This window comes from Mustela erminea, chromosome 6, assembly GCF_009829155.1.
Source record: "Mustela erminea isolate mMusErm1 chromosome 6, mMusErm1.Pri, whole genome shotgun sequence".
Taxonomy (NCBI): Eukaryota; Metazoa; Chordata; class Mammalia; order Carnivora; family Mustelidae; genus Mustela; species Mustela erminea.
Window position 1 is genome coordinate 93,942,672 of NC_045619.1, and position 23,744 is coordinate 93,966,415.

Here is a 23,744-nt window from a genome sequence, read left to right on the forward strand (position 1 = left end):
GCACCACACAGGCCTTAATCCTACCACCCTGAGATCCTGACTTGAGCTGAAATCAAGAGTCGGACGCTCAATCGACTGAGCCATCCAGGCGTGTCACCCCCACTCCCTTCCCCCTTTCTTTTGATTTGCCCTCCCAGAATACACACCTGCCTCTGTACATGTCACTACACCTGCATCCCTGAGCTCACCTTTCCCTATGTCAGACTGCTGTGCTGGGTGGTCCCTATCCTAGAATCCTGGGTAATGAGGGCCTCCACGTGATTGGGACCTGGGCCCACTGCTGCCACCGCGCCTTGTTAGCTTGATGGCACACCGGCAGCTGTCTGTCGTTGTGGGGTGGGAGGTTCTGAGCCTCTCCTAGAGGCTCTACCAGAAGACTCAGGGCCATTGACTGAATGACATGTGGCTATGCCCAGCCTGCTTTGGCTGCTGGCCAGTGCCACTCCAGCCAGCCCCTCTATTGGAGCAAACACTTTCTGCTGCCCACGAGAAACAGCAGGATGGGCTTCATGCTGAACCAGGAAGCACTGCAGCTGTTGGGGGCACCACTGGTTTCAGTGGCCTAGAGGACATGGAGGGGGGCAGATGTCTACTCCATCAGCTGGGCATGAAGTATGTGAACACCAGGGACCTGTGTGGTTGTGAGATTTCCCAGCTCCTACCATAATGAGCTCTACTTCTGGTATCAGGTCCCTAGGGCAGTCCTTCATGGCCAGTGCTGGAGTCCTCACCAGGTCCCTCTGAACAGATGGTTCAGATTACCAATAAACAGGTGCCACCAAAGTGACCCGCCCAAGGCCACCTAGCCATGAAGTGGAAGGCCCGGCTTTAAAATCAGATCTGATTCCAAAGATCCTCCTCTCAACCAAAGCTAGCCCAGCTTCTCCCCCTCTCCAAGCAGCCCCCTCCCCTGTCATCTCCTCTAAGTTTCACACCCCAGCTCCTTCCCAGAAAGGGGGTCATGTTGGGAGTCATGGACTTTTCAGCTCCCTGGATCCCTACTTTTGCTCTGACCTTTCACTACAGGGGGAAGTATCTGACCTACCAGCTGATGTCCTGCCACCAGCCCCAGCAGGGGCACCCCCTGCGAGCCCTCTCCCACCTCCAGTTTCCCACCTTGACCAAGTCCATTCCCTGACCCGCCTCTTCAAGAAAAAGCCAGCAGCTCCCCCCTAGACAAAAATCACTTCCTCTTTAATTGCTGTTGAAGAAGATTCACACCATCTGCCTCAGAGGAGATGAGGGCATTTCCCTCTGCCCCCGTCCCTCTCCCCTCCCCAATTACCTGGTCCTTTGCAAAATATTTTAGCTGAGAAAAAAAAAAAAAAAAAAAGACCGGAAACCACTGACACAGACGGTCCAAGGGCTGGATTGATTAAAGGAGGCAGGGCTGGGCCAGGTAAATCCACCCCACCACCCCCTTCCTGGGGATGGGGAAGGAGGCCTGGAAACCCTCCCAGCCACCTCACATCCTCTTAGCCCTGGCTGGGAGGGATCATGGGGTTGAGGGTCTGGAGCTGCTCCAGTGGGAGGGAGGGGCTGGACAGGAAGAATAGTGGGGGAGGGGTCCCATTGCAGGGGTGCCCCCTACCCCAGATCACCACGGGCGCTGCACAGTCACAGGTACGCAGTCACGGTCACAGACACTCACAACCCGAGAGCACCCCCACCCCACCCCACCCTCTGCCCACCCCTGGCTTCCCCTACCCTGAAACGCCCTCCCCGAGTCCCTGCCCGCCCCCGCCCCCTTGTTGGGGAACAAAGCAATAAATTACAAGGTCCCTCCCCTGTCCCCTTAGCCCGCTCTGCTCCATCTCTTCTCCTTCCCGAGATAATAGTGAGGAGGGACCCAGGCTCTTGGCTCCCCCGGCCCTTTAGCTTCCATCCATGGGTGGGTGTGGGGGGACGTCCTGATTTCCACTCCTCATGGTCCCTTTCACGGAAAGGGTTGGGGACCCCCCTACCCCCTTGGGCAGCAGGGGTCCTGCCCCTCGCTGCCCTTCCCCCTTCACTGGGCAGTGAGATTAGCATGGAAGGGGTGGGGTCCCCGGTATTGGCCCCAAGTCCCAGGGCTAGCTCTCCCACGTACTAACCCCTCCCTCTGGCGTGGCGTCGCCCCAGGAGCCAGCCTGGGTATGTGCTCCCGCCTTGGGATTGTCGAGCACAAGCAGGACTGGGTCTTCCCCACTCCACCCCTAGGGGGCGCAAGCGGGTAAATCCAAGCTCCCAGGAGCCGGTACCGCGACTGGGGGTCTGCTTCCACAGACACCCAGCGGGTAGACCCATAGCAATCCGAGTGTGGAAACGGTGGAGAGGGGGCGTGTTGAGCTGGGGTCTCCATGCCTCGTTGGGGAGAGGGAGGTGAGTTTGTGTCTTCTGGGAGGCGTGGGGGCTGTGCCCTCGTGGGGGAAAGAAGTGCTCCCGTGGGCCGGGGTGCGGATTGGAGAGGTGAGTGGGTGCATCTGTCCAGCGGTCCGCCCGATGTGGTCGTGCCCGGCCCGTGTGGGAGTGGGGGAGTCTCTCCCGCTGGGCAACTATACCAGCGCGACGGGGGCGTCGGCGCGACCCATGCTGGCGGCGCTGCTCCGGCGGCGGGGGCTGGGCGTGGCGGTGATGCTGGGGGTGGTGGCTGCGCTGGGGGTGGTGGCGGTGCTGCCGCCCTCACCCGGGCAGCCGTGCTGGAGAAGGATGTCGGCGCATAGCTGGCTTCCAGCCTGGCGGGCGTAGAACAGCGCCGTGTGGCCCTGTGCGTCGCGGGCGGCCACGTCCGCGCCGTACTAGAAGGACAGAGATGGCCGCGTCACCAAGACTCCCCATAGGGCCGACACCCGCACGCCGTCTCCCCAGAATTTCCAGGCCCGCTTCCAGGGTCCTTTTAGGGACATCAGGCTCCCCCGCGCCTGGCTGTTTCCCAGCGGGAGCCCTCCAAAACCCCCTACCCCAATCCTCACTCACGCACCCACAGCAGCAGCTGCGTGATGACAACGTGGGCGAGCTCGGCTGCCAGGTGAAGGGGGGAGCGAAGCTGCGGGTCCTCCACGCTGGTGTCGAGCGGCCCGTGTCGCGCATGGGCCAGAAGCAGGAGAACGGCGGCCACGTCCTGGGCCTGCACCGCGGCCCACAGCTGGTGGCCCAGCGGTTCCTCGGAAGTGCCCAGCGGTGCCAGGAACAGCAGCTGCTCGTACTTGGCGCGAATCCATGATTCACGCTCCTCCCTACAAGACCAGAGATGAACAGGAAGGGCTCTAGACGCCCCCCCCCCCAGGACCTCTGCCCCTCACTCGGGTAACCTCTCGGGATCCGCACACCCTAAACGCCCCGCTTCCCTACTACGTACCGCGAAGAGTCCCGCGTGGGTTTGGTGCGGCCCCGCGTGTCGCTCTCCCACACGCGGTTGGCCATGTCGTTGCCAATGGCCGTCAGCACCAGGGTCAGCTCCCGAGGCCAGTCGTCCAAGTCCAGCGAGCGAACGCGGGACAGGTGTGTGCCCAAGTTCCGGTGAATGCCAGAACACTCGATGCAGATGAGTGCGCCCAGGTTCAAACTGGCCCACGTGGGGTCTGGGGAGGGAGTGCAGAGGTCAGCTTCCCTGCAGTGCAGGCAGCATGGGCGCCCCAGGCTTCCCCAACCCCAGCGAACCACACTCCCTCCCAGACCCCTCCACTGCCCCCTTGCGCTCACTGGGGGCCCCGCAGTCCACGCAGATAGAGTTCCCCTTGGCGTTCCGGATCGCCTGGATGGCCACTGCTTCACTTTGGCTGTCTGTGCGCAGCTGCAGAAAGGGTTGGGGTTTGTATTGACTCTCCCTTGTATTGAGCCCTTCTCCAGACTCAAGACACTCACCTCTGCTCGCCGCGACCCTCACCCCCCACCCATTACCTTGACTTTGCTGCTCTCACAGCATTGCAGACTGGCTAGGATCTGACTTTCGATGGCCTGGACCCAGGCATCTCGCTCCTCAAAACTGGCGGCCTCAAAGTGCCACGTCTGACCAGTGCTGGACACGATCAGGAATTCGAAGTTTTCCTCTGGGTGGGGGGATGGGATGGAGTCATGAGGGATGGAGTTCAAACAGGGGTGGCCTTCCCCAAACCCTTCCCCCCTGATGTCCATCCCAAGCCCCTGGGAGTGGGGCAGAGGGGTTGGGGAAGCAGAAGGTGGGGGAGAGCAGGAAGCCCGAGCACATGCAGGGGAAGGCAGGGGCACCCCCACCCCTCTGCACCCCAGCTGAGCGCCCCTCCCAGCTCCCGGCTTGTTACCTGCTTTATAAATATTTCTTAAACTACCAAAGGATTTTAGTTTCCACATTTTGCGCTTGGCTGGTTTCCCGAAGCGAAGGAGATAGAGATAGAATGGAGAGCAGAACAGAGAAAGAGACCAAGAAAGGAGAAAAAGAGAGGCAGATGGAGAGATGGAGAGAAATAGTGACAGAGTGCCAGAGACAAAGCAGGACAGACAGATGGGGAGAGAAAGCAGAACTAAAGTCAGTGGCCCCGGAGCAGAGTAGAGCGGAAGCCAAGAGCCATGAGAGTAGGCAGATCTGGAACCTGGGTCTGAGCACCCAGCAGAGAGCAGGGTGTGGGGACCAGTTTTCATGACCAGTGAGGAGCCAGGTCTCTGGCTAGGGAAGGGATGGTCAGGATCCGAGTGAACACAGGTAAAGGGGACAGAAGTTTAGTCAGGGGCCTGGGACAAGGGGGTCGTGGGGTTCCAGAGGAGTCTCAGGGGCCTGGGGAGGTCACTGAGGGCAGGAATGGGGATCACTGTGGTCAAGGGCTGTTGGGGGAGCTTGGTGATCATGAGAAGCTATTGGGAATGGGGGCCTGGTGGTCACCGGGTCCCGGAGCTGAGGAGTCAATGGGTGACACTGAAGTCAGGTGCTGAGTCACTGAGGGCCACAGGGGGTTCTGGGTGCAGGGCCTGGGATGATAAATGGGGTTGAGGGCAAGAGGAGAAACTAGTGGGTCATTAAGAGAGGAAGCAGGAGCTACAGACCAATGGTAGTCATTGGGTGTGGGAATGGCAGGACTGGGAACTACTGGGGGAAAAAGCATTGCCTGGGGAATGGGAGGAAGGACAGGAGCTGAGGGATTCTTTTATTTTTCACTAAGTTATGTGCAGAATGATAATGATAGTCAAGCACTCAGCTCAGGCACTTGTCCTCCTCCTGCAGGAGCTGGGCCAGGGATCTGGAGTTGGGGGTGAGGGTCCGGGGTGGGAATGAAACTGCCCACCAGGGCCTCACCTTCAGCCTGCCCAGCCGAGCCTTCAGTCTTGGACGGTGTTGTCAATTTTTTCCTCCTCTGCTTCTTCACCATGGGAGAAGGAGGGGGTTCCCGACTCAGGGGGCTCAGGTCTCCAGATGGCGTACAGTCTTAGGAAGGGGGGACACAGCTGCCTCAGTTGCCCCCTCCACAGATTTCCTGATTTCTCCAAGCCTGTCTCCTCCCCTGAACTAGCTCTGGTTCCCCTCCTCTCCAGGAGGTCCCCCTCGATCATGCCTGGGGAGGTGGGCAGATGAGTGGTTTAGAGTCAGATCTGCACTCAGATCCTGGCTCTGTCACTAACTGGCCTTGAGACCTTGAGCAAGTCACTTAATCTTCTGAGCCTCAGTTTCTTCATCCCTAGAATGGGGATAATAATCTACACCTGTGGTTGTAGTGACGTTCTCTCCATTCTATCTCTAGGTTGCTGTGAGTGAGAATTGCTGTTACAGTTTATTTGTGTGTGTATGTGTGTGTGTGCATAAGTATATTGGCATAAGTATACTGTAAATTGTAATTTTTAAAAAGATTTTATTTATTTATTTGACAGAGACAGAGATCACAAGTAGGCAGAGAGGCTGGCAGAGAGAGGGGGAAGCAGGCTCCCTGCTGAGCAGAAAGTCTGATGCGGGGCTCGATCCCAGGACCCTGGGATGATGACCTGAGCCAAAGGCAGAGGCTTTAACCCACTGAACCACGCAGACACCCCGTAAATTGTAATTATATATAAATACTGTAATGTTAATATAAATCATATATAAATATAAAACCGTATATAAATATAAAGTAATTGCATTTAATTATAGTTGTATATAAATATGAATTGTATATAAATAAATAATTGTATATAAACATTAAAATGTACACAAACATATGTATATAAATATTTACAGTAAGTAAACTGTAAATTGCAACTGTATATACATATTCTATCTATGTATGTGTGTGTATATATATGTATGTATATATCATATATATATATATCTTCAAACACTCCAAATACTGACGGCTGACTATGTGCTAGACAGTGTTCTCAGTTTGTTTAATCCTCAAAGCAACCTCTATCTCCACTTTACAGAGGAAGAAACTGAGGCACAGAGAGATCAAGTAACTTGCCCAGTGGCAAGCCAGGATTTAAGTTCTATCCATTTAGCTCTAAAACCCACTCGTGTTAACCATTATGATAATCACGGTATGACTGAGCTTAGTGCCTGGCCCCCAGTAGATGCTCAGTGTGTCTGCTCATGCACTGATTCCAGCCTCCAAGCTTGTACCACAAGTTCCTTTCCCACCCACATCCCATTCTCATCTGGAAGATAGTAGATGGAGGGTGGGTCCTCACTGACCGGTGCTGAGGGCTCGGGCCAAATTCCGGTCTGGCTTCAGCAGGTGCTTGGATGTCTGGTCTGGTGGTGGCTGCAGGGAACTGGGGCTGGGGCTTGGGCTTGGGGTGGGTGTGGTGGCTTCTGTTGGAAGGGGAACAAGATAAAGCTTCAGTGAGCCCCTCTGTCTATGGGACACACTTCTGATGTAGTCCCTCTTTATCACCCACCTTCCCACTTATCCAGTCCCAGCCCCCACCTCCCTATTACCCCACCTCATCCCCCAGCTCTGGCAACTCTTTTGCCTCTCTGCCATGAGCCCCACTCACCAGGACCTTCACCCATCTGCACAGTGCTCATGTCCTTGACCAACCCGTTGATGCTGGCTGAGGGACCAAAAGCAGAGATGGCTCTTGGGGGCCTCTTGCCAGGGACCTTGACAGTTGTTCGTAGCAAGTCCATTTCCTTGCCATGGGTACTGTGGATGTAATCCTGGAGGGGTACAGAGGTTGAGAGTGTGGGAAATCTGAGATCCTTGGTGGTGTTGGGAAGCAGCCAGTAGTATGGGCTAGAGAGGACATGGAGAGGACTGAATTCAGATGAGCTTCTAGGGGATGGGTTCCCCAGATTTGGCCCAGTACTATTTCCTCCAGAAAGCATTCCCTGGGGGCCCCTGGGTGGCTCAGTGGGTTAAAGCCTCTGCCTTCGGCTCAGGTCATGATCCCAGGGTCCTGGGATCGAGCCCCGCATCAGGCTCTCTGCTCAGTGGGGAGCCTGCTCCCCCTCCCCCGCCTGCTTCTCTGTCTACTTGTGATCTGTCAAATAAATAAATAAAATCTAGAAGAAGACGAAGAAGAGGAAGAGGAAGAGGAAGAGGGAGGAGGAGGAGGAGGAGGAGGAGGAGGAGAAGAAGAAGAAGAAGAAAGCATTTCCTCCATTCTCTCCCACTAGACTGCAAGTTTGTCAGGGGATGTCTCTATTTTCCCCTCTCCAGCATGGGTACATAGTGGGTGCCTAACACATGTTTGCTGAACCTAAGAAAATGGGACTAGGGCTCCCCAGAAGTGATGGTAAATATTGTCAGAGACACAGACTGGTATAGGTGGAAGGGGGTCCAAGGCCAGCCAGTGTGGCCCAGCCAATCTCGACCACTCACATTAATGCTGGGGTGGTAGAGTAGGAAGCCATTACTGGACAGGGTCACATATTTCTTCTTCCATTCTTTGTTCAGGGAGTTGCCACTTCGCTTCAGTAGGAAGCTCTGGAGGATGGAAAGAGACATGTGGGAGAAAAGCCCAGTCAAGACCAGGTATGTCCAGGGTCATGATCCCAGGGTTGTGGGATCGAGCCCCGCTTCGGGCTCTCTGCTCAGCAGGGAGCCTGCTTCCCTTCCTTTCTCTCTGCCTGCCTCTCTGCCTACCTGTGATCTCTCTCTGTCAAATAAATAAATAAATAAAATCTTTAAAAAAAAAAAAAAAGACCAGGTATGTCCAGCCTGCCCCCCAGCCCCTGAACCACCCACCTGTTTGATGGGGATGGCTCGTCCACTCCCTGTTGTCTCTCCTCGACTGTCCAAACTCCGCTTCTCAGAATCACTGCCCCGACGATTCTAGAATGGTTATTGGCATCAGTTAGAGAATGAGGAGAGGGATCTACTGATGGAAGGACAGGGAAGGCAATGAATGAAAAGGGGCCCAACGGTGGGGTCTAGGGACCGGGGAAGATGGGCAGGTAACAGCCAGCCAGAGGATGGGGGAGTCATCATGTCCAATACCGCGAAGAGGCTGGTCCTGCGTTTGGCTGCCCGGTGCAGGGAACCTGGGGTGCTCAATCCAGCCACTGCCGCTGCCTCAGCTCGGAGCTCCCGGTGACCAACATTGGGTGAGGATGGGAGGGAAGAAGAGTAGTCGCTAGTGTGGCCCCCATTGCTAGCCTGGGGATAGATGAAGGAGTCAGCAGAACAGCTGAGATCCCCCCACCCCACCAAGCTATAGTTACATTTAGTTAGGAGGAATTCCAGACATTCCTTGATCTCATCGCGATTTGATTGCATTATCGTTCATAATAAAACTCCTCACTGTCATATGCTTTCCATTTTGCAAGTATCAGGCCATACAATTTTCCTGAAACCTTGGGAGGTTTAGGTGACTTGCTCGAGGACATTCCGAACAGCATTTCAAACCTGGTTGACTTCCAGTCCAATGAACTTTCTACAAATGGTGTCACTGCCCTTTCCCTTTGCTCACCCCCCGCCCCACACCCTCGACCTCCTTGGTTGGTACTCGATACCTGTTCCTGGATCACCAGCCCCTCCTCTGCATCCTACCAGCCCCTCTGTGGACCCTGAAACCCTGACTCACCTGCCCAGCTACAGGAGTGGAAGCAGCCGAGTGGCTTGGAGAGCTGGGCAGGGACTTACAGGCGGCCAGAAGCTGTTGCTGCTTTCGCAAGGTCACCACCTTCTGGGCCACTGGAGGAAGGGGGAGGGGAAGGACACATGAACAGGGCAGATACCCAAGACCACCCTCTGTTGCCCAATTTTGAGAACTTCCCAGGAGATAACATGGCCCCAACTTCATTGTCACCGTGGCCTTTGTGCACCTGGAGTCTTGGCAGCTCATCCAGCCCAGAAAGACCACGGGGTTATTAAGCAAACCTTCTCTGACCTCCCTGATGTCTCCTCCCTCCCACGCAGGCAGGCCCCTAGCTCCCTGCTCCCCACACACGCAGGGAGTCACCATACTCACCCTCCTGGAAGACACGGTCTACATTGAGCCCATAGGTTGCACACGTCTCGTAGTAGCTGCAGCGTTTCATTTCTGCGCACAGAGCCCTGGCACGGGCATCGCCCACCACTCGAGGGGAGGAAGCACTAATCCTGTCTGAGGGGACAGGAGAGGGGCAGGAATGGACAAGGACGTCACTTCCCCAACTCTTCCTACTTGCTTTTCCCTCCGGCTCCAGTCCCAGGCTGGGCACACCAAGGACAAGCGAAGAGAGAATATCCCCCTCTTCTCTGAAGACTGGGCCCCAGCTCACAAGTCCAGCTGCAGGAGGAGTAGGCTGGGAGAGCTCTGCATATGTGTCCTCAGAGAATACCCAAGAGGGGAGCAGAATTTCTTGACCAGGTCTGAAATGGCTGAGACTCACAAGGGCCCGTCACCTTGCCCTGCAAATCCAATGACCCCTGAGCTGAGTGGAAGTTCACCTTGGAAAAGGCTGAATGTCCACGGGTAACAGGTGGACTGTCCACTCCGCATCAAGGAGCCAGGAGGCAAGTGGCGTGGGGAAGCAGACTCCTGCAGGATAGGCATCCAGACAGAAAGTCGAGCCAGCTCCATACAGGTGGGTACTGGAAAAGCTTCTCCTGGACTTGGTGGCATCTGAGAGCCCCTGAATCACTTCCTTGAGAACTCAAACTTTTCTGCCCTCTGTATTTTCTCCATCGTTTCGTTTGTGTTTTCTTTTTGAGATACATTCCTTTGAAAGGTGTCAGCCTGACCCAGTTGTAGCAAGGGGAAGATAGAAGGCTTTCTATCCACACTAGAGCCTGAGATTTTCTGTGTTTGCCATGGTGGTGACAGGAAATAGCGGTGTGAGAACGCAAGGTAGGTGACATCTCCGAGGAATGGAGATTGCTCCTATAGCTGTCCCCGTCTTCCTGGAGGGTCCTCTTTTCTCTGCTTAGACCCTGGGAAGTTTTTTTGGTTTAATGACTCCCTTGTTGGAGACAGAGGCTCCTTCCGGAGGGTTCCTGCAATCCAAGTGACCATTTCCACACCTTACCAAGCTCTCACCTGTGTTGGTGAGAGCAGTCAGCTCAAGGACTCCCCCTGAAAGCAGTGCTTTCCCAGGCCCTCCTTACCTTGTGTCCCCACCAGTGCCAGTGCCAGTCCTCCTCGTCCTTCCCCCCGAAGGGAGCTCAGCTGCCCATGGAGACGGCTCACGGCCTGGAAACTGTTTTCATCCTCCAGGCTGAAGACCAAGATGACAGCATCTGCCCAGCCTGAGAACTTGCGGGGGGTGAGGGAGCAAAAGGGGGAGGTCAGACAAGTCTACTCCTCCGGACACTATGACCAGGGAGTTCTGGGAAACCAGAGCTTTCTCCCCTGGCCAGCGCTGACCCCAGCCAGCCTGCCTATCCCAACATCTCACTCCTCACCTTGGCATCAGGTGCCCCAGCTTCCTCTCGGATCAACACCAGATGAGTCTGTCCATCCACCAACATCTCTTTCTTGTGCTGCTCACCTGTCCAGAGAGGTGGAAGTGGTAGTAGGTCAGAGGTCACAGGTCACCAATTTTCCCTATGCTCCCTGTATTTCAAACTATTGTGGCTTTATCCTTTCCTCTGTTCTCCACAGCTGCCTAGTCATTGATCCTGGACTCCCGACCCAAAACATTAGCTTACTATGGCTCCCGAGAACTCACTTTCTGTCTTCTCCAGCACTTGGTAGGAACCTGTCAAGAATCGGTGGATGAGCGATGACTTCCCACTCCTGGCGTCGCCCAGCACACCCTGAGAACAGGTTGTGGAGCAGAGATTGTGAGAATTAAAAGGAGGCCGAATGGTTAGGTTTGAACACTCCTGAGAACTCAAAGAGACTGGCAGTGTCAAATCATTCAAGCTGGATCCTGAAGGCACTGGATGATGGTTGGTCAGAAGAGAGCATTTGGGAAGATCAGGTGAGTGGGGTAAGAAATGATCCCAAGCTCAAAGTGGACCACAGGCTGAAGATTCTTAGCAACCCAGTCCGTGCTTGGGGGAGGGGGGGAGGGGCGTAACATCAGAGCCCTAGACACTGGTTGGAAAGTTTTACTCAATTCTAGGCAATAGAACATGAAAGACTAAAGGGGAGATGCCAGAAATAAAGAGAAGCCCGGACAAGGACCATGAACAAACAGGAAAACAGAAGGAAAAATGGTAAGGATTTATCAAACCCCAGGAATGTGCTGTGAAGATAGACTCTCAGTAGTACTAGAAAATCATCCCCCATTCCCACAAGAGAGGGAAGGGAAGAGGTGAAGGGGAGAGAGTTGAGAGTGCGATTGGGTGGGAGTTCAGCCTTCATACAGACCAGGGGACTGGGTTACCTACCAGGCGCAGTTCAGGAATGGAGCGGCTCAAAGTCCATTCCTGGCTATTGACCACAGCCTCTGCAATAGGAAAGGAGCCGTAAGAGAGGATGCTCCCAGCCCAGGAGCACCCCTCATCCCTCAGCCACCCCTCCTCCTTTTGCAGCTTCCCTTAACCCCCAGGACTCTGCCTGGACTGGAGAACAGTGTGGAAAGGCGAGGTTTGAGAGTGGTCCCCAGTCTTCCCATCCTAGCCGCTCTCCCCACAGCTGTTGCTGCCGCTCAGCGGTTGCTTAGCAACGGAACCAGCTAGACAAAAATACTTCAGTTGGCATCTCCCTTAAAGCACATCCCCAAACGTAAGTCTGCCCCAGACCAGGGACCAGGGTTCTGACAGTGGCGGGTTTTTCCCCTCTGGAAGAACGGGAGAGGGTCTCTTTCCTACCAGTCTGACTTGGATTCCGAGGCAGATCCTGGGAGAAGGGGCTGGGACAGGGGAGGGAATGGGTCTTCCTCAATCTCCATTTCACATGAGAGAAACTGAGGTGAGGGATATCCCTCCCCCTTTTCAAGGTCAACAGCATGGTGGCCCTGACCGCTTTCCACAGCCCAGGCAATGGAGCTTGGACTTGCCTAAGCTTCCCTCTCCCATATCCTCCCCACAAGCACCCTCTGAAACAAGTGTGGGGAAGGGCTCCATTCCTTGGCCGAGAGAAGCCACAGGCCTGGGGGCGGGGGGTATGATGCTCCTTCCGCCTGCCGGGTCCAGCCCCCGCGCCTGACACTGGCCGGACGTTCCCGGGGCGCCGCAGCTGCGGCGGGAACTCTGGGATCCGGAGCCATCTGCTCCCACCCGCTCCAGAGCCAAACCCCGGGGGCCGCCCCCGCTCCGAACCCGCCTCCCCTCCGGGGAGTGTAAGCTGCACCAAGAGTCCCTAGACTCTTTCTCCCAGAAAAAAAAGACACCTCCCCCCTCCCCCCAAAAACTACCTTCTCGGTACCCCCTCCCAAGTCTCCGGGGTTAAGAATTGCCTTTGCAGCAGTTTCGTCCCCCTGAGTCACTCCTGGGCAGCCCCCTGGGGGTTTCAACTTGGCTGTGGGGCCGGGGTGGGCAGTGGGGGAAGTGAAGCCTCCTATCCGCCCCCTCTCACTTCACATTCAAGTATTCATCACGTTCCAGCCCCCGCGCACTCCCGTCCAGCCCAACCACCTTCACTGCATGGAAAGAAACAAGAGTCCCTTCCCGCTGCCTCACTAGCCTGGTCTCAGCCCAGAGAAGACTATCCCCTGCAAGGTCACTCTCATGCCACCTGCTCCAAGTGCTCAGGAGAAACTGAGGCTTCCTCATCCTCTTCACCTTCACTGTTTATCTAGGCAAGGCAAAGCTGTGTTCCCCTGATCCCAGAGTCCAGCTGAGGCTAGAAGTGGGGTCTGGGGCTTCTCTGGGAGTAATTTCCTATAGTCACTCTGGCCAAGGGCATTCCCCCTGAAATCAAGTCATCTCTCAGGTTGCACGTTGTAGCTACCCACCCCCTTTTCACCCTAAGGTGAAAAGGACTAAGGACTGCTTAGTCTTTGCCCTAGGCCTTGACGGAAGAGTGATTGTGGTTCATCCACCCACCCAAGAGAGAAGCTTCCCTAGTTCAACCCTGCACACCTCTCCTCCACCCCAAGCTGAGCATTCCACGTGCCCTCCCCTCCCTGTTCTCAGGCCCTGGTCCTACTCACTAGGGGAGGCGCGGAGCTCTGCGCCCAGCAGTTCCCTGGACCCGCTGCCAGAAGACAGGCCCGGGGGAACAGGAGGGGGCCCGGAGCCAGGAGGCCCCCCTGTGCTCTTGGTGAAGATCCCGCTGATAAACTTGAGCATCTTGCGATCTCGAGTGGATGCTCGGCCCCCCTCCCGGCCCCGTTTCAGCCCTGGAGCTGGAGGCTCCAGAGTGATGGGAGGTGCAGGCCCAGTGGGCTGCGTGGAGGCGGCGGTGACAGCAGCGGCAGGAGCCGGGGTTGCTGGGAGGGTTAGCGGAGGAGGAGAGCCAGCAGGCGGTCCGGGGTGCAAGTCACTGTTGTCCAAGGTCTTACTCTTGCCTTTCCGAGGGGACAGCTTCCCTCGAGCTCCCGACCCAGCCCCGACCCCACCAGAGGTCGGGGCTGCCGCTCCTCCTCTCCCGGCGGCGGCAGCGGCGGCGGCGGCGGCAGCAGCAGAAGCTCCAGTCCCGGCGCTGCTCTTTGACCCCTTGACCCTGGGCTTGCCTTCGCTTTCGGGCCATGACAGGCGGCTACCCGCGCCCTTGCCCCCGCCGGCTTTGGCGCCACTCGTGGTTACGGTCTTGCAAGGCTTGGGGGCCGGCGGAGGAGGCGCCACCTTGAGCCTCCGGCTGCCGGTGCCAGGATGCGGGGAGGACGAGCCCGGGACGCCGCCGCCCGCCCGGCCTTCAGGTTCCGGGCCCCCCCAGCTCGGGCTGCTGAGCAAGGGGCGCCGGGAGGTGGGGGCGCCCCCGGGCTTGGGGTCAGGGCTTAGCCCCCCGGAGAGCGGGGGCCCCGGAGGGGCGGCCCAAAGGGAGAGGCGGCGGCCGGGAGCGGGGGAGACGGGGTGGGCCGGACTGGCCGGAGCCGGGGACAGGGCGGGGGGCTCGGCGCCCCCGGCGCCCGCGCTGCTCGTGCTGATCCACAGCGCATCCTGCCGGTGGAAGAGACGCTCGTGCCGCTTCTTGCCCGGCTCCTCCGCGCCTCGGGGGCTGCCAGGATCCCCGGTCTCCGCACCTCTGGTCCCTGGGGCGCCGGCTGCGGCCGCAGACGGAGAAGGCGGCGGCGGAGGTACCGACTCGAGCTTGACCAGGGTCAGCGAGATGAGGTAGGTCGTTGTCCGGCGCTGAAGCGCGCCCGCGCCCCGGCTCATGGGGCCCCGAGACCCCCGAGCTGGGGAGGGGAGGGGACTCCCCTGGACTGCCTCAGGGGGGCCCGGCCATGGGGCCGCCCTGCTCGCTGCCCCCAGCCCCCGGACCCCGCTGAGCCCCCAGCCCGGCTCCGCTGTCGCCGCCGCCTCCGCCGCCTCCGCTTGCGCCCCCCTCCCATCACACGGGGCGCCCCCTCCCCATGCTCCCCGCCCTGCGCCCCCACCCCGTTGGAGCCCCGGGACCTTGGTGCTGCTCCAGGGAGGCGCGCCGGACCTTGCGCCCCGGCCTGGGTGGGGGCGCCGAGATGGGCGGAGGAGGGCGGGGAGGACAGTAGTGGGGGCAAATAGGGGAGAGGGAGGAAAAGGGGGCAGAAAAGAGGGACCCGAGGCTGGGGTAGAGGAAGAACCGGTGCGGGGGAGGCAGGGGCGGGGAATGGGGACTCAGGGGACAGGGGCTGTGGGTGGGGGTCGGAGAGGGGGTCTGTAGGAAGGTGGGAAGCTAATAGGCTGGTCGTGCGGGGGATTCGCAGGGGCGCGGGGAGGATGCTGGGGATGGAGATACAGGCGCCAGCGGGGGAGGAAGGAGGGAAGCCTTAGGGGGTGGGAACCCACGGGTCTGGGGTCTGGGAAGGAAGGGGCGTGAGATCCGGGCGAAGGGTCCGGGGGGCTCGCCAGGGCTCGGCTCGGTCCGGATGCGCGCTGTGTCCGGGCGCTCCCCTCACATTGAGGAGGAGGCGGCCCCCCGCCCCCCCCCACCCTATCTCCCCCCCACCTTCTCTCCACCAGCTCGGCTGTCTGAGAAGGCGGTGCAAAATCCAGGACTGGATTTCCCTCCCAAATCCTGGGCTGGATTTCCTAGAACTTGGACTCACCTACTCCAACAATCTAGCCCCCTCCCCTAGCGCACCACGGTTAGGGAACGCGACTGTCGGGTATGGCGTTTAGGGATAAGGGTAAAAATCCGTACACGGATGGACAGTCCGCAGGGAAAACGGCGTGATTTTAGCGGTCACCGCCAATTATGGGGAAGTTCAAGTGAGGAAATGAGGAGTCCTCAAATCCCTTTCCCAGGACCCCTTGTCTCCCCCAGGTGATTGCACGCATTCTTTTTCCCATCACCCAGCCGCCCTGACCACCCCACTCCACCCCCCACACGCAGTATATTGATGGGGCCACGACTTGAGCTCAACTGTCCCAAAGTGAACTTGTAAAGTGTTCCCTGGGGATGGAGACAAACATGGAACTTAGCAGGGTAGGAAGGAGGGGGGTGTCTTAGGAGGGGAGAGATCCGAGAACTCCAGGAGCCCAGGCCAAAAAGTGAGTCAAAGGCTCCAGCTTGAGGTGGAAGGAGAAAAAATATGTCTACAGATTGACACCCCCCATACCAAAATGCATCCAGTCTCCATAGCAACCGTAGCTCCAAGAGTGCCTCAGAATCAGCAGGGATAAGCAGAGAGGAGAATCGGTGTGTATGGTGGGTGGAGGGACCTGCCAGGGTATTGGGGGTTAATGGAGGCACCATCCTCGCATCTAGTTAGCCACATGTAGGGTATTTAGTACCCCTGAATATAAGGACCCCTTCAGTTGTGGTGGGAGCCGGCCTCTTTTGGGTTCCGATTCTGTCTCCTGAGGTTTTCCAGGTGGAGCTCTTTTAGAAGGTTAAAGAGGAGATAGAATGGAAAACGTCTGTCTGCTCTGTGTTCACCACCTTCTAGGGACCCTGGAATTCAAGGCTCACTGTCCTCTATCCTGGGGAGAAGGTTGAAGGGGGTAGGCCAATGGGGAATGGAGGCTGAGACTTGTCAGGGAGGGACCAGAGTGGTGGGAGGGCTTCCCGCAGGCTTGGAGACCCCTCCCTGGACTCAGGGAGTCTCAGCATTCCCCTAATTTGGCATCCCACCCTCCTGACGCAGCTGAGACTATAATAAGTGCTGTCGTGGGCGGCTCTTGGAGGCAGGAGCCCGCAGTGTGCCTGGCCTGGTAGGGGGTGAGGGGGGGGGGTGGAACCAGGATGCTGGATGCCCTTTGTTTTCCCTGGGACCCGTACCCAATCCCTCTCAGGTCCTGTCCTGAGGTCAGCAGCCCCCTCTCCACCCCACTCAAGGAAGACCATTCCCAGGACAGGGGACCCTTCAGTAACTTTTTCTGAATTTTCTGGAAGAGAAGGTGAAGGAGATTTGCTAATTCTGCCTTAATTTTCCTTCCTTCCTTTGGTGGCCTCAGTTTTCCTTTCTGTTCAGGGGGAACAGAATCCTGACTCTTAGAGAAGGAGTGGAACAAATCACTTATGAAGACTGGAGTCTTCTGGGAGATTTCAGCCTTCCCCCCTCCTCACGCCCTCCTCCAGAGCTAAGCAGAACTCCTCCACTGGGACCAAACCTTTTTCCTCCCCCTCTTTTTTTTTTCCTACAGGGATGGGGCTTGGAGTTCCTCCCTAGGAGGCCCCATAAGGCCACTCCCCCTAGGTCTGCCTTTCCTCCCACTGAGGCTGTAGGAAAGGTGTCAGCCATTGTTCTTGGCAAAGGGTGGGGACAGGAGTTGAGAAGGACACTAGCCTCAGAAAGGCAATGGGAAGGGGATCAGACTGTCCCCTTAGGATCCCAATCCAAATGTTCCTTCCCCAAGTTATGGTCTGGGGGCCTCTACCTTCAGAGAGGTCTGGCAGGAGGTGTCCCTGTTGGAGAGAATGGCCTCTTGAACCACCACCACACCCCAGGTAGGCAACTAAGACTGGAGCAGCTGGGAGACCAGGCTATGATGAAGGATGTATTTCTCCCAGACACCTTTCAGGAACAACATAGCTGGCTTTTGTTAGCTCTTTGCCACCTCAGAGGTAAATGAGAGGAAAGTAGGCTGGAGATGACTTTCAGTTCCACCAGTTCCTTAGTGCTGGGGCCCTGTGGATAGAGAGAAACTGTTCCTGCTGGGGCCCCACCACAGGGCTGAAGGCTGGGGTGGGCAGGAGGATGTGGCGGATGGTGTTGCCATGGCAGCACTTCCTCCCTGTGTTGTCATCACTTGCTCTAATGGCACTAAGGAGGTAGAGCGGAAGGTGTATGTGTTGGGGGTGGGGAGAAGGACAGGAACAGGAGCATGGGGAAGAGAGGGGACCGAAAAGAGTCTTAGGGACTTCTTTACACTTTGGCTATGCAAAGCATACAGTCTGAGCGATAGCATGTGCCTGAGAGCCTGGGATTCTCTGCATGGTGTATTTCAGTGTGTGTGTGTTTCTCTCTACAGCTGGAGAACAAGAGGTCACCGATCCTTTGTGGGTCCTGGGAATGAACACATTATCCAGTCCCAGAACCTCCTGCCCCACACTGCTTCCTGCCCTGGACTCCCCAGGCAGGGTCCAAGTCTACCATGGGTCTGTCACGGCCTCTCTTCCCCATGCTCACCCACTTCTCCATTGCCAAGAAGTTGAATTCAGCACTGACTTGTTTTTTTATCCCCTGGGAGAAGGATCAGAGTTGAGGAAAGAGGAAGAACAACACCTCCCATATCTTTTTTCCATCCTGTCCAAATATATTCTTCCCCCGAGTCCCAGCTCCATCTAGAGGACTAGGAAATGGCTGGTTGGGAAGTGATGTGTGATACAGCAGACCCTTCTATGCCCCTGCTGGTCCTCAATACTCCCAGGGTGGCAGCTAACCTTTCTCTTACCTTGCACACTGTCCAGTGAGGCCTGGATGCTGTCCCGAAGTTCAGGATCGCCCACCCTCTCTGCCAGCTTCCTGAGGCGGCTTAGAGACTGCTTGGCCACCTCGTGTCGTCTGACTTCTGCTCTCACTGCAGCGACAGCCAGCTGCCTCTGGGCATGCATGTTGCCCAGACCTGTCTTGCCCGGCTAACAGCAACCTCTGGCCTTGAGGCCCATGACCCCGTAGTCCCCAAACACCAGAAGGCCCCTTCTGCTGTGCCCCAGAACTCCCTGCTCCTGCCCGCCCTTCCGTCTGTCGGCCTCACTTCCTGACTGGTGAGTTTCAAACCCACAGCCTGGGACAGCAACTACCTGCTGCACCTCCCACCCCCTCTAGCGTTGGCCCATGAGCTCTGCCAGGCTGCCCCTAGGATTCCTCAGCCAGGTGGTTGGAGAGACCTTAACAAACATCCTAGAGCCTCCTGTGGGAGTTGGCTAATTAAGATGGGTGTTGGTGCTAGGAAAATGTGCCAAGCCAGGTCCCAATCTCTTGGGTGCAATCCCAAACTGTTGGTGACCTACGGATTTCTGTTCAGTCTCAAACTCCGGCAGGAATGTATACACACTTGGTCTCTCACCCTAACAGTCCTGCATTTCAGCTTGCAATTGTACTCTCACCACCCACTCTATACCCACCACATCCAAAGAGCTCGTGTACCTACATCTTGCTCCATAACACTTCCTCAGTCAGTTGCCCCACTGTAACCACCTCCTGCTCCAAAAGGCCAGGTAGTTATGGGGAGAGCAGGTTATGGAGGAGAACAGCAACTATAACCTGAAAAAACCACCATGCTCTCTCAATTACTTTCATAATATTTGTCTATAACAATAGTTTATGACACACTTTCAAATATATGGTCTTTATGATAGGCCCAAGGGGTACAGGAAAGGAAACCAAAGCTCAGAGAGGCCAATAAGAGGTGAAACAAATCTATGGGTCAAGGTCTTTTTTTGTTTTGTTTTTTTAAGATTTTATTTTTAAGTAATCTCTACACCCAACATGGGGCTCCAACTCATCACCCTGAGATCAAGCATTGCACACTCCCTTCACTGAGCCAGCTTCCAGGCACACTTGTTGAGTCTAGATCTTCTGATTTCAACTCTGATACTCTTTTTCACTATACCACCCAACCAAGATGCCTGCCAACCAGTTCCCCTTATTCCTAATACCATTGTCTTGCCCTTGATTTAGGACCTGAAAGAGAAGAGGGTGAATGAGGAATTAAAGGACAGAATGAAGATGCAGGGTGTATATGGGGGGGGGGGGGTGGCTAATTTGACCTAATCATTTTGTTTCAGGACTCAAACCTTTCTGGCCCTGCCAAATGTCTCTTCTGCATATGTTCTTGATGCTAATTTATGAAGGATAGGGGATTATACCTATGTGACTCTTCGTACAGTTGGAGATAAAGGAATTGGAGGCTAGGATTACCCACTGGAACTTAGAGCCTGATGAAAGATAACTGAGTGTTGACTGTGTGCCAGGTTCTGTCCTCAGTTTTCTGCATGTATCAACTCATTCAATTCTCACAACAACCCAAGAGGCAGGTGTATTGTTATTTATCCCTATTTATAGATGAGGAAGCAGCCACCAGGAGCCAAAGGTTAGGCGGCAGGTAAGTGGCAGAGTTGAAACCCATGCAGTCTGACTGGCAGACTCTCCTGCCTCGGCAGTCATAGAAACTAAAATTAAACTGAAATCATCCTGTGGGGTTGAAGGGAGGGTTTTTTTTTTTGTTGTTGTTCCCATTGCGACTGTTTCTCTTGAGGGAAAGAGGAATTATGCCTTTTCCCATCTTCATGAAAAGCATTTATTCAATAATAAGCATACTGATCAACCTCTATGCCCATCCCCAGAGTGAAAATGCGGAGACTCTTCCTTCCCCTATTCATATTCCAGAACCCTCCCTTTTACTTTTTTTTTTTTTGCAAGCCCCGGATCAGGTACGAACTCTGAAGATACCGAGCACCTGCGCTTGTGGCTTTGTCACATATAGGAATGCCCTGGCTCGAGGCAGCTGTTTTTCACACTGAACTTCTAGCATATTCAACACCCAGTTAGGAGGGGATATGAAAAACGATGTGTGTACTAGTGGACACACCTGCAAATGAGTGACGATTTGTTGGATGTTATTGTGCCCAACCCGGGGCCTCCGTGGCCGGGCTAAGAAGCTCGATGTTTTGCTCCTCGGGTGTTCCTGAGTGTGATGCAATAACAACAAACAATGGCGTCATCATGAGATCACTGCAGGACAAGGGGAAAGGGGCGGGGAAGGGCGCTCCCTCGAGGGGAGGAGCCCTTTCACCCTGCCCTGGAAGCGGCACCTTCTCCCTTTTCCACTAGCGATCTCCTGAGCCTCCTCCCTCGGATCAGCCCCCTCCCAGGGGCGACAACCGAAAGCTCAGCTTTCAATCCGGGGTTTGGAAGTTTAGGCTCAGGTCCCTAGGAGAGTCTATGGAAGCCCTACCCCCAGTTTTAAGTTTCAGCCAATAAAGAATCTTAAGGAGGGGCCAGCAGGCGGGTCAGTGACGCAATGCAGACTGATTGGCATTCAGGCCACCGACGTCCTGGATTAGCCCAGAGTTTCGCCAATCCACAGGCAGGGGTGGGACGGTGCAGGCGCAGAGGATTGGGTTTGGCTGGACTCGATTTAAAGAGACAGAAGCTGTCGGGGTCCAAGAAGGCAGTCCCCAAGACCCTCCCCCCAAGTCCTTGGGACCACTTGGGTCCCCAAAGCTGGGGAGATGGTTTGCGGTGGCTTTGCCTGCTCCAAGAATGCGCTGTGCGCTCTCAACGTGGTCTACATGGTGAGGTTTTGGAGGTGGGGGAAGGTTCGGGGCGGAAAGAGGAGTGGGGAGAATCTCTAGGGGACTTCCGGTGGGAAGAGGGGTGTACTGGGGGTTCCGGGAAGATTCCCGAGAACTTCCGGCGAAGAGGGAATTCCAGGGGACTTCCGTGGGAAGAGGGGAGACTTCCGGCGACCACAGGGTTTGTCTGGGGGCGGGGGGAATGAACTGAGGGCTGAGGGAATAAAGCCCCATTCAGCCCTCCTCTGAATTTATTTCTCCAGTATAGAAGTGATGCATGAAGCTAAAGGTTCCTTTTTTATGCTCACACACTCTACTATCCCTGTTGCCCCCACTCCCATCCCAGCCATTTCGACCTCTGGTGGGCGCATACACCTCCTCTCCTTCACACACTCAGTTCTTTTTTGTCCAAGACTCCCTGTATGGCTTTTGGCTGTGCTAGAGTTCTTTGGAGAAATAACCTACTCTGTTTCTTGTAGCTGGTAGGCTTGTTGCTCATTGGAGTGGCTGCTTGGGGTAAGGGTCTGGGTCTGGTATCCAGCATCCACATCATCGGAGGAGTCATTGCCGTGGGAGTCTTCCTTCTTCTCATCGCTGTGGCTGGACTGGTGGGCGCTGTCAACCACCACCAAGTACTGCTATTCTTTGTATCCTGACCTTAAGTGGGGCTCTTGGGAGGGCTGAACTGGCTAGGAATGTTTGAGAGGTAGACTTGGAGGATCTTGGGGACATGTCTCCTGGCCCTGCCCTTTACCATACTTCATGAAACAGAGCTGATGGTTTTGTTTTCAACTAACATGGCTTTGTAAGTTCTATGAACAGATGACATCAGATGGTTATTATAGGTGCAACATAAAGGAATCTAGGACTTTTTTTTTTTTTTTTCCCATAACTTCCTCTCAGTACATGATCATCCTTGGTTTGGTCTTCATCTTCCAGTTTGGAATCTCTTGCTCATGTCTGGCTATTAACCGAAGCAAACAGGTACGTGCATGCCCTCTCAAGTACTTGTTTTCCCCTCTACCCTTTTAATTGCCCCCCCTTCCGTGCCCCCCATCCAGTCTGGACCTCTTAGTAGGCTCGCTGCTTCCAGACTCTTCAGTTGTTTTCTTCCTCTGGGAAGCCTGGGCAATTTCCCATGAGTATTTTCCAGAAGAACCCAAGGTAGATTCTTATCATTTTCTGTATAATACACCTTTGTTTCTGAGGGATGCTGACTTTGCTGGGATACAGAACTAAGAGCAAGATGTACGAGCATTCTTAAGGTCAGCAGCATCCAGTGATTTCCCTCTGCCTATATTCTCCAGACAGATGTTATCAATGCTTCTTGGTGGGTCATGAGCAACAAGACCCGGGATGAACTGGAAAGAAGTTTTGATTGTTGTGGCTTGTTCAACCTTACAACCCTGTATCAACAGGATTACGCTTTCTGCACTGCAGTGAGTTGGTGCAGAGATGGGGGGGTGGTGCAGGAAAGCTAGTTAAGGACAATGCCCAAATGGGGAGACTTAAGAGTTTGAATGTGATTATCTCTCCTTAGCAGCTCTCTTGCCCTGAGGCCACGTGCTGGTAGGGGGAGGGAGGTATGGATACAAATATTAGAGAATTTGTCAAGTGGGATTTCAGTCTTAGGATACTGATCACAAACTAGCAAATAATTTCTGGGACCTTTCACCACGGGTGTTGGGACAGGGCAGCCTAGCAACTCAGCATCCTCTAAACACACATACGTGTTTTATCCTCAGATCTGTAAGAGCCGGAGCTCCACATGCCAGATGTGTGGAGAAAAGTTTCTTAAGCATTCAGATGAAGCCCTGAAAATACTGGGAGGTGTTGGACTCTTCTTTAGCTTTACAGAGGTAACATTCTTCAGTTCTCTCATATATACCCTTTCTCTGTCTGGCTTTGCTCCAGAGATTTGGAATTGCTGATAATCTCTTTCCCTTTGCTTTTTACAGGTTCTTGGCGTTTGGCTAGCAATGAGATTTCGGAATCAGAAGGATCCTCGAGCTAACCCCAGTGCCTTTCTATAAGACTCTAGATCCTTTTGACATCTCTCCTGCTCTCTATTCTCCCTAAGCTTTTCTTCCTCCCTTAGGGAAAACCTAGGGTCTGTAGCCCTTTTTGTTTGAGAAAAAGGAAAGACCCTTTGCCACATCCCCCAAAGATGATCGAACAGCCAGGCTGTATGCCTTGACATGTTTAGCAGGAACAAGATCATAAAGAATAAAGAACAACTTCCTCCCTCTCTCCCTAAGAGAATATGGGAAGCTCCTGGAATGCATGAAATGGGATGAGGTCTGGAGTCATTCCTGGCTCTGTTTCCCCTCCTTTCCCTTCCACATGCCAGACCACCTCAACATATCTTGGCCTGGCTTCCAGGGTAAATCAGGGATGGAACCAGGGGGAAAATCCACCAAGAACTCTTTCTTACAATATGCAGGACCCGGTTTGGGGAAGTTCAATGAATATAAAAATAAAAGCCATTTAAACTCCATATTCAAAGAAACAACTTAAGTGCCTTTTCTTCTCTTGCCAATTGAGGGGCTCTCTGCTTGCCTATATAGGTCCTGTGACCTAGGGAGACTCTTACAAGATTCTATGAAATTCCATCTTCCAAATGGTTTTTCTAAATCCCCAAATGGCAAAACCCATCAGAGAAAGAAATATTTAAAAAAAAAAAG

General features: G+C 55.0%; 2 protein-coding genes and 1 long non-coding RNA gene across 5 annotated transcripts; 2 read left to right on the plus strand and 1 right to left on the minus strand.

Moving 5' to 3' along the window:
• Window positions 1–1,168: 1,168 nt before the first annotated feature.
• AGAP2 (ArfGAP with GTPase domain, ankyrin repeat and PH domain 2) lies at window positions 1,169–18,526 on the minus strand. Of its 3 annotated transcripts, XM_032348799.1 has the most exons (19): window positions 13,388–15,319; window positions 11,682–11,740; window positions 11,015–11,102; window positions 10,749–10,834; window positions 10,452–10,599; window positions 9,334–9,468; window positions 8,947–9,056; window positions 8,361–8,519; window positions 8,109–8,195; window positions 7,743–7,847; window positions 6,916–7,078; window positions 6,611–6,730; window positions 5,246–5,374; window positions 4,260–4,319; window positions 3,880–4,028; window positions 3,682–3,772; window positions 3,338–3,560; window positions 2,960–3,215; window positions 1,169–2,777 (listed from the first exon to the last, which is right to left on the minus strand). In XM_032348799.1, the coding sequence occupies exons 1-19, from the start codon at window positions 14,553–14,555 to the stop codon at window positions 2,535–2,537; spliced, it is 3,579 nt and encodes a 1,192-aa protein (XP_032204690.1). In that variant the 5' UTR covers window positions 14,556–15,319; the 3' UTR covers window positions 1,169–2,534. The 3 variants fall into 3 exon arrangements, with proteins under 3 accessions (XP_032204690.1, XP_032204692.1, XP_032204691.1); XM_032348801.1 differs by lacking the exons at window positions 4,260–4,319; window positions 13,388–15,319 and adding an exon at window positions 18,216–18,526; XM_032348800.1 differs by lacking the exon at window positions 4,260–4,319 and having other exon boundaries at window positions 13,388–15,318.
• Window positions 14,405–17,835, plus strand: LOC116593997. The gene is made up of 3 exons (XR_004287023.1): window positions 14,405–14,510; window positions 15,339–15,463; window positions 16,268–17,835. It is a non-coding gene; the product is annotated as an uncharacterized LOC116593997 (long non-coding RNA).
• A 2,309-nt stretch (window positions 18,527–20,835) lies between the features above and the next one.
• TSPAN31 (tetraspanin 31) lies at window positions 20,836–23,743 on the plus strand. The gene is made up of 6 exons (XM_032348820.1): window positions 20,836–21,060; window positions 21,540–21,707; window positions 21,964–22,044; window positions 22,368–22,499; window positions 22,806–22,919; window positions 23,019–23,743. Exons 1-6 carry the CDS (start codon window positions 20,998–21,000, stop codon window positions 23,091–23,093), a joined length of 633 nt encoding a protein of 210 aa, XP_032204711.1. The 5' UTR covers window positions 20,836–20,997; the 3' UTR covers window positions 23,094–23,743.
• Window position 23,744: the final 1 nt, after the last annotated feature.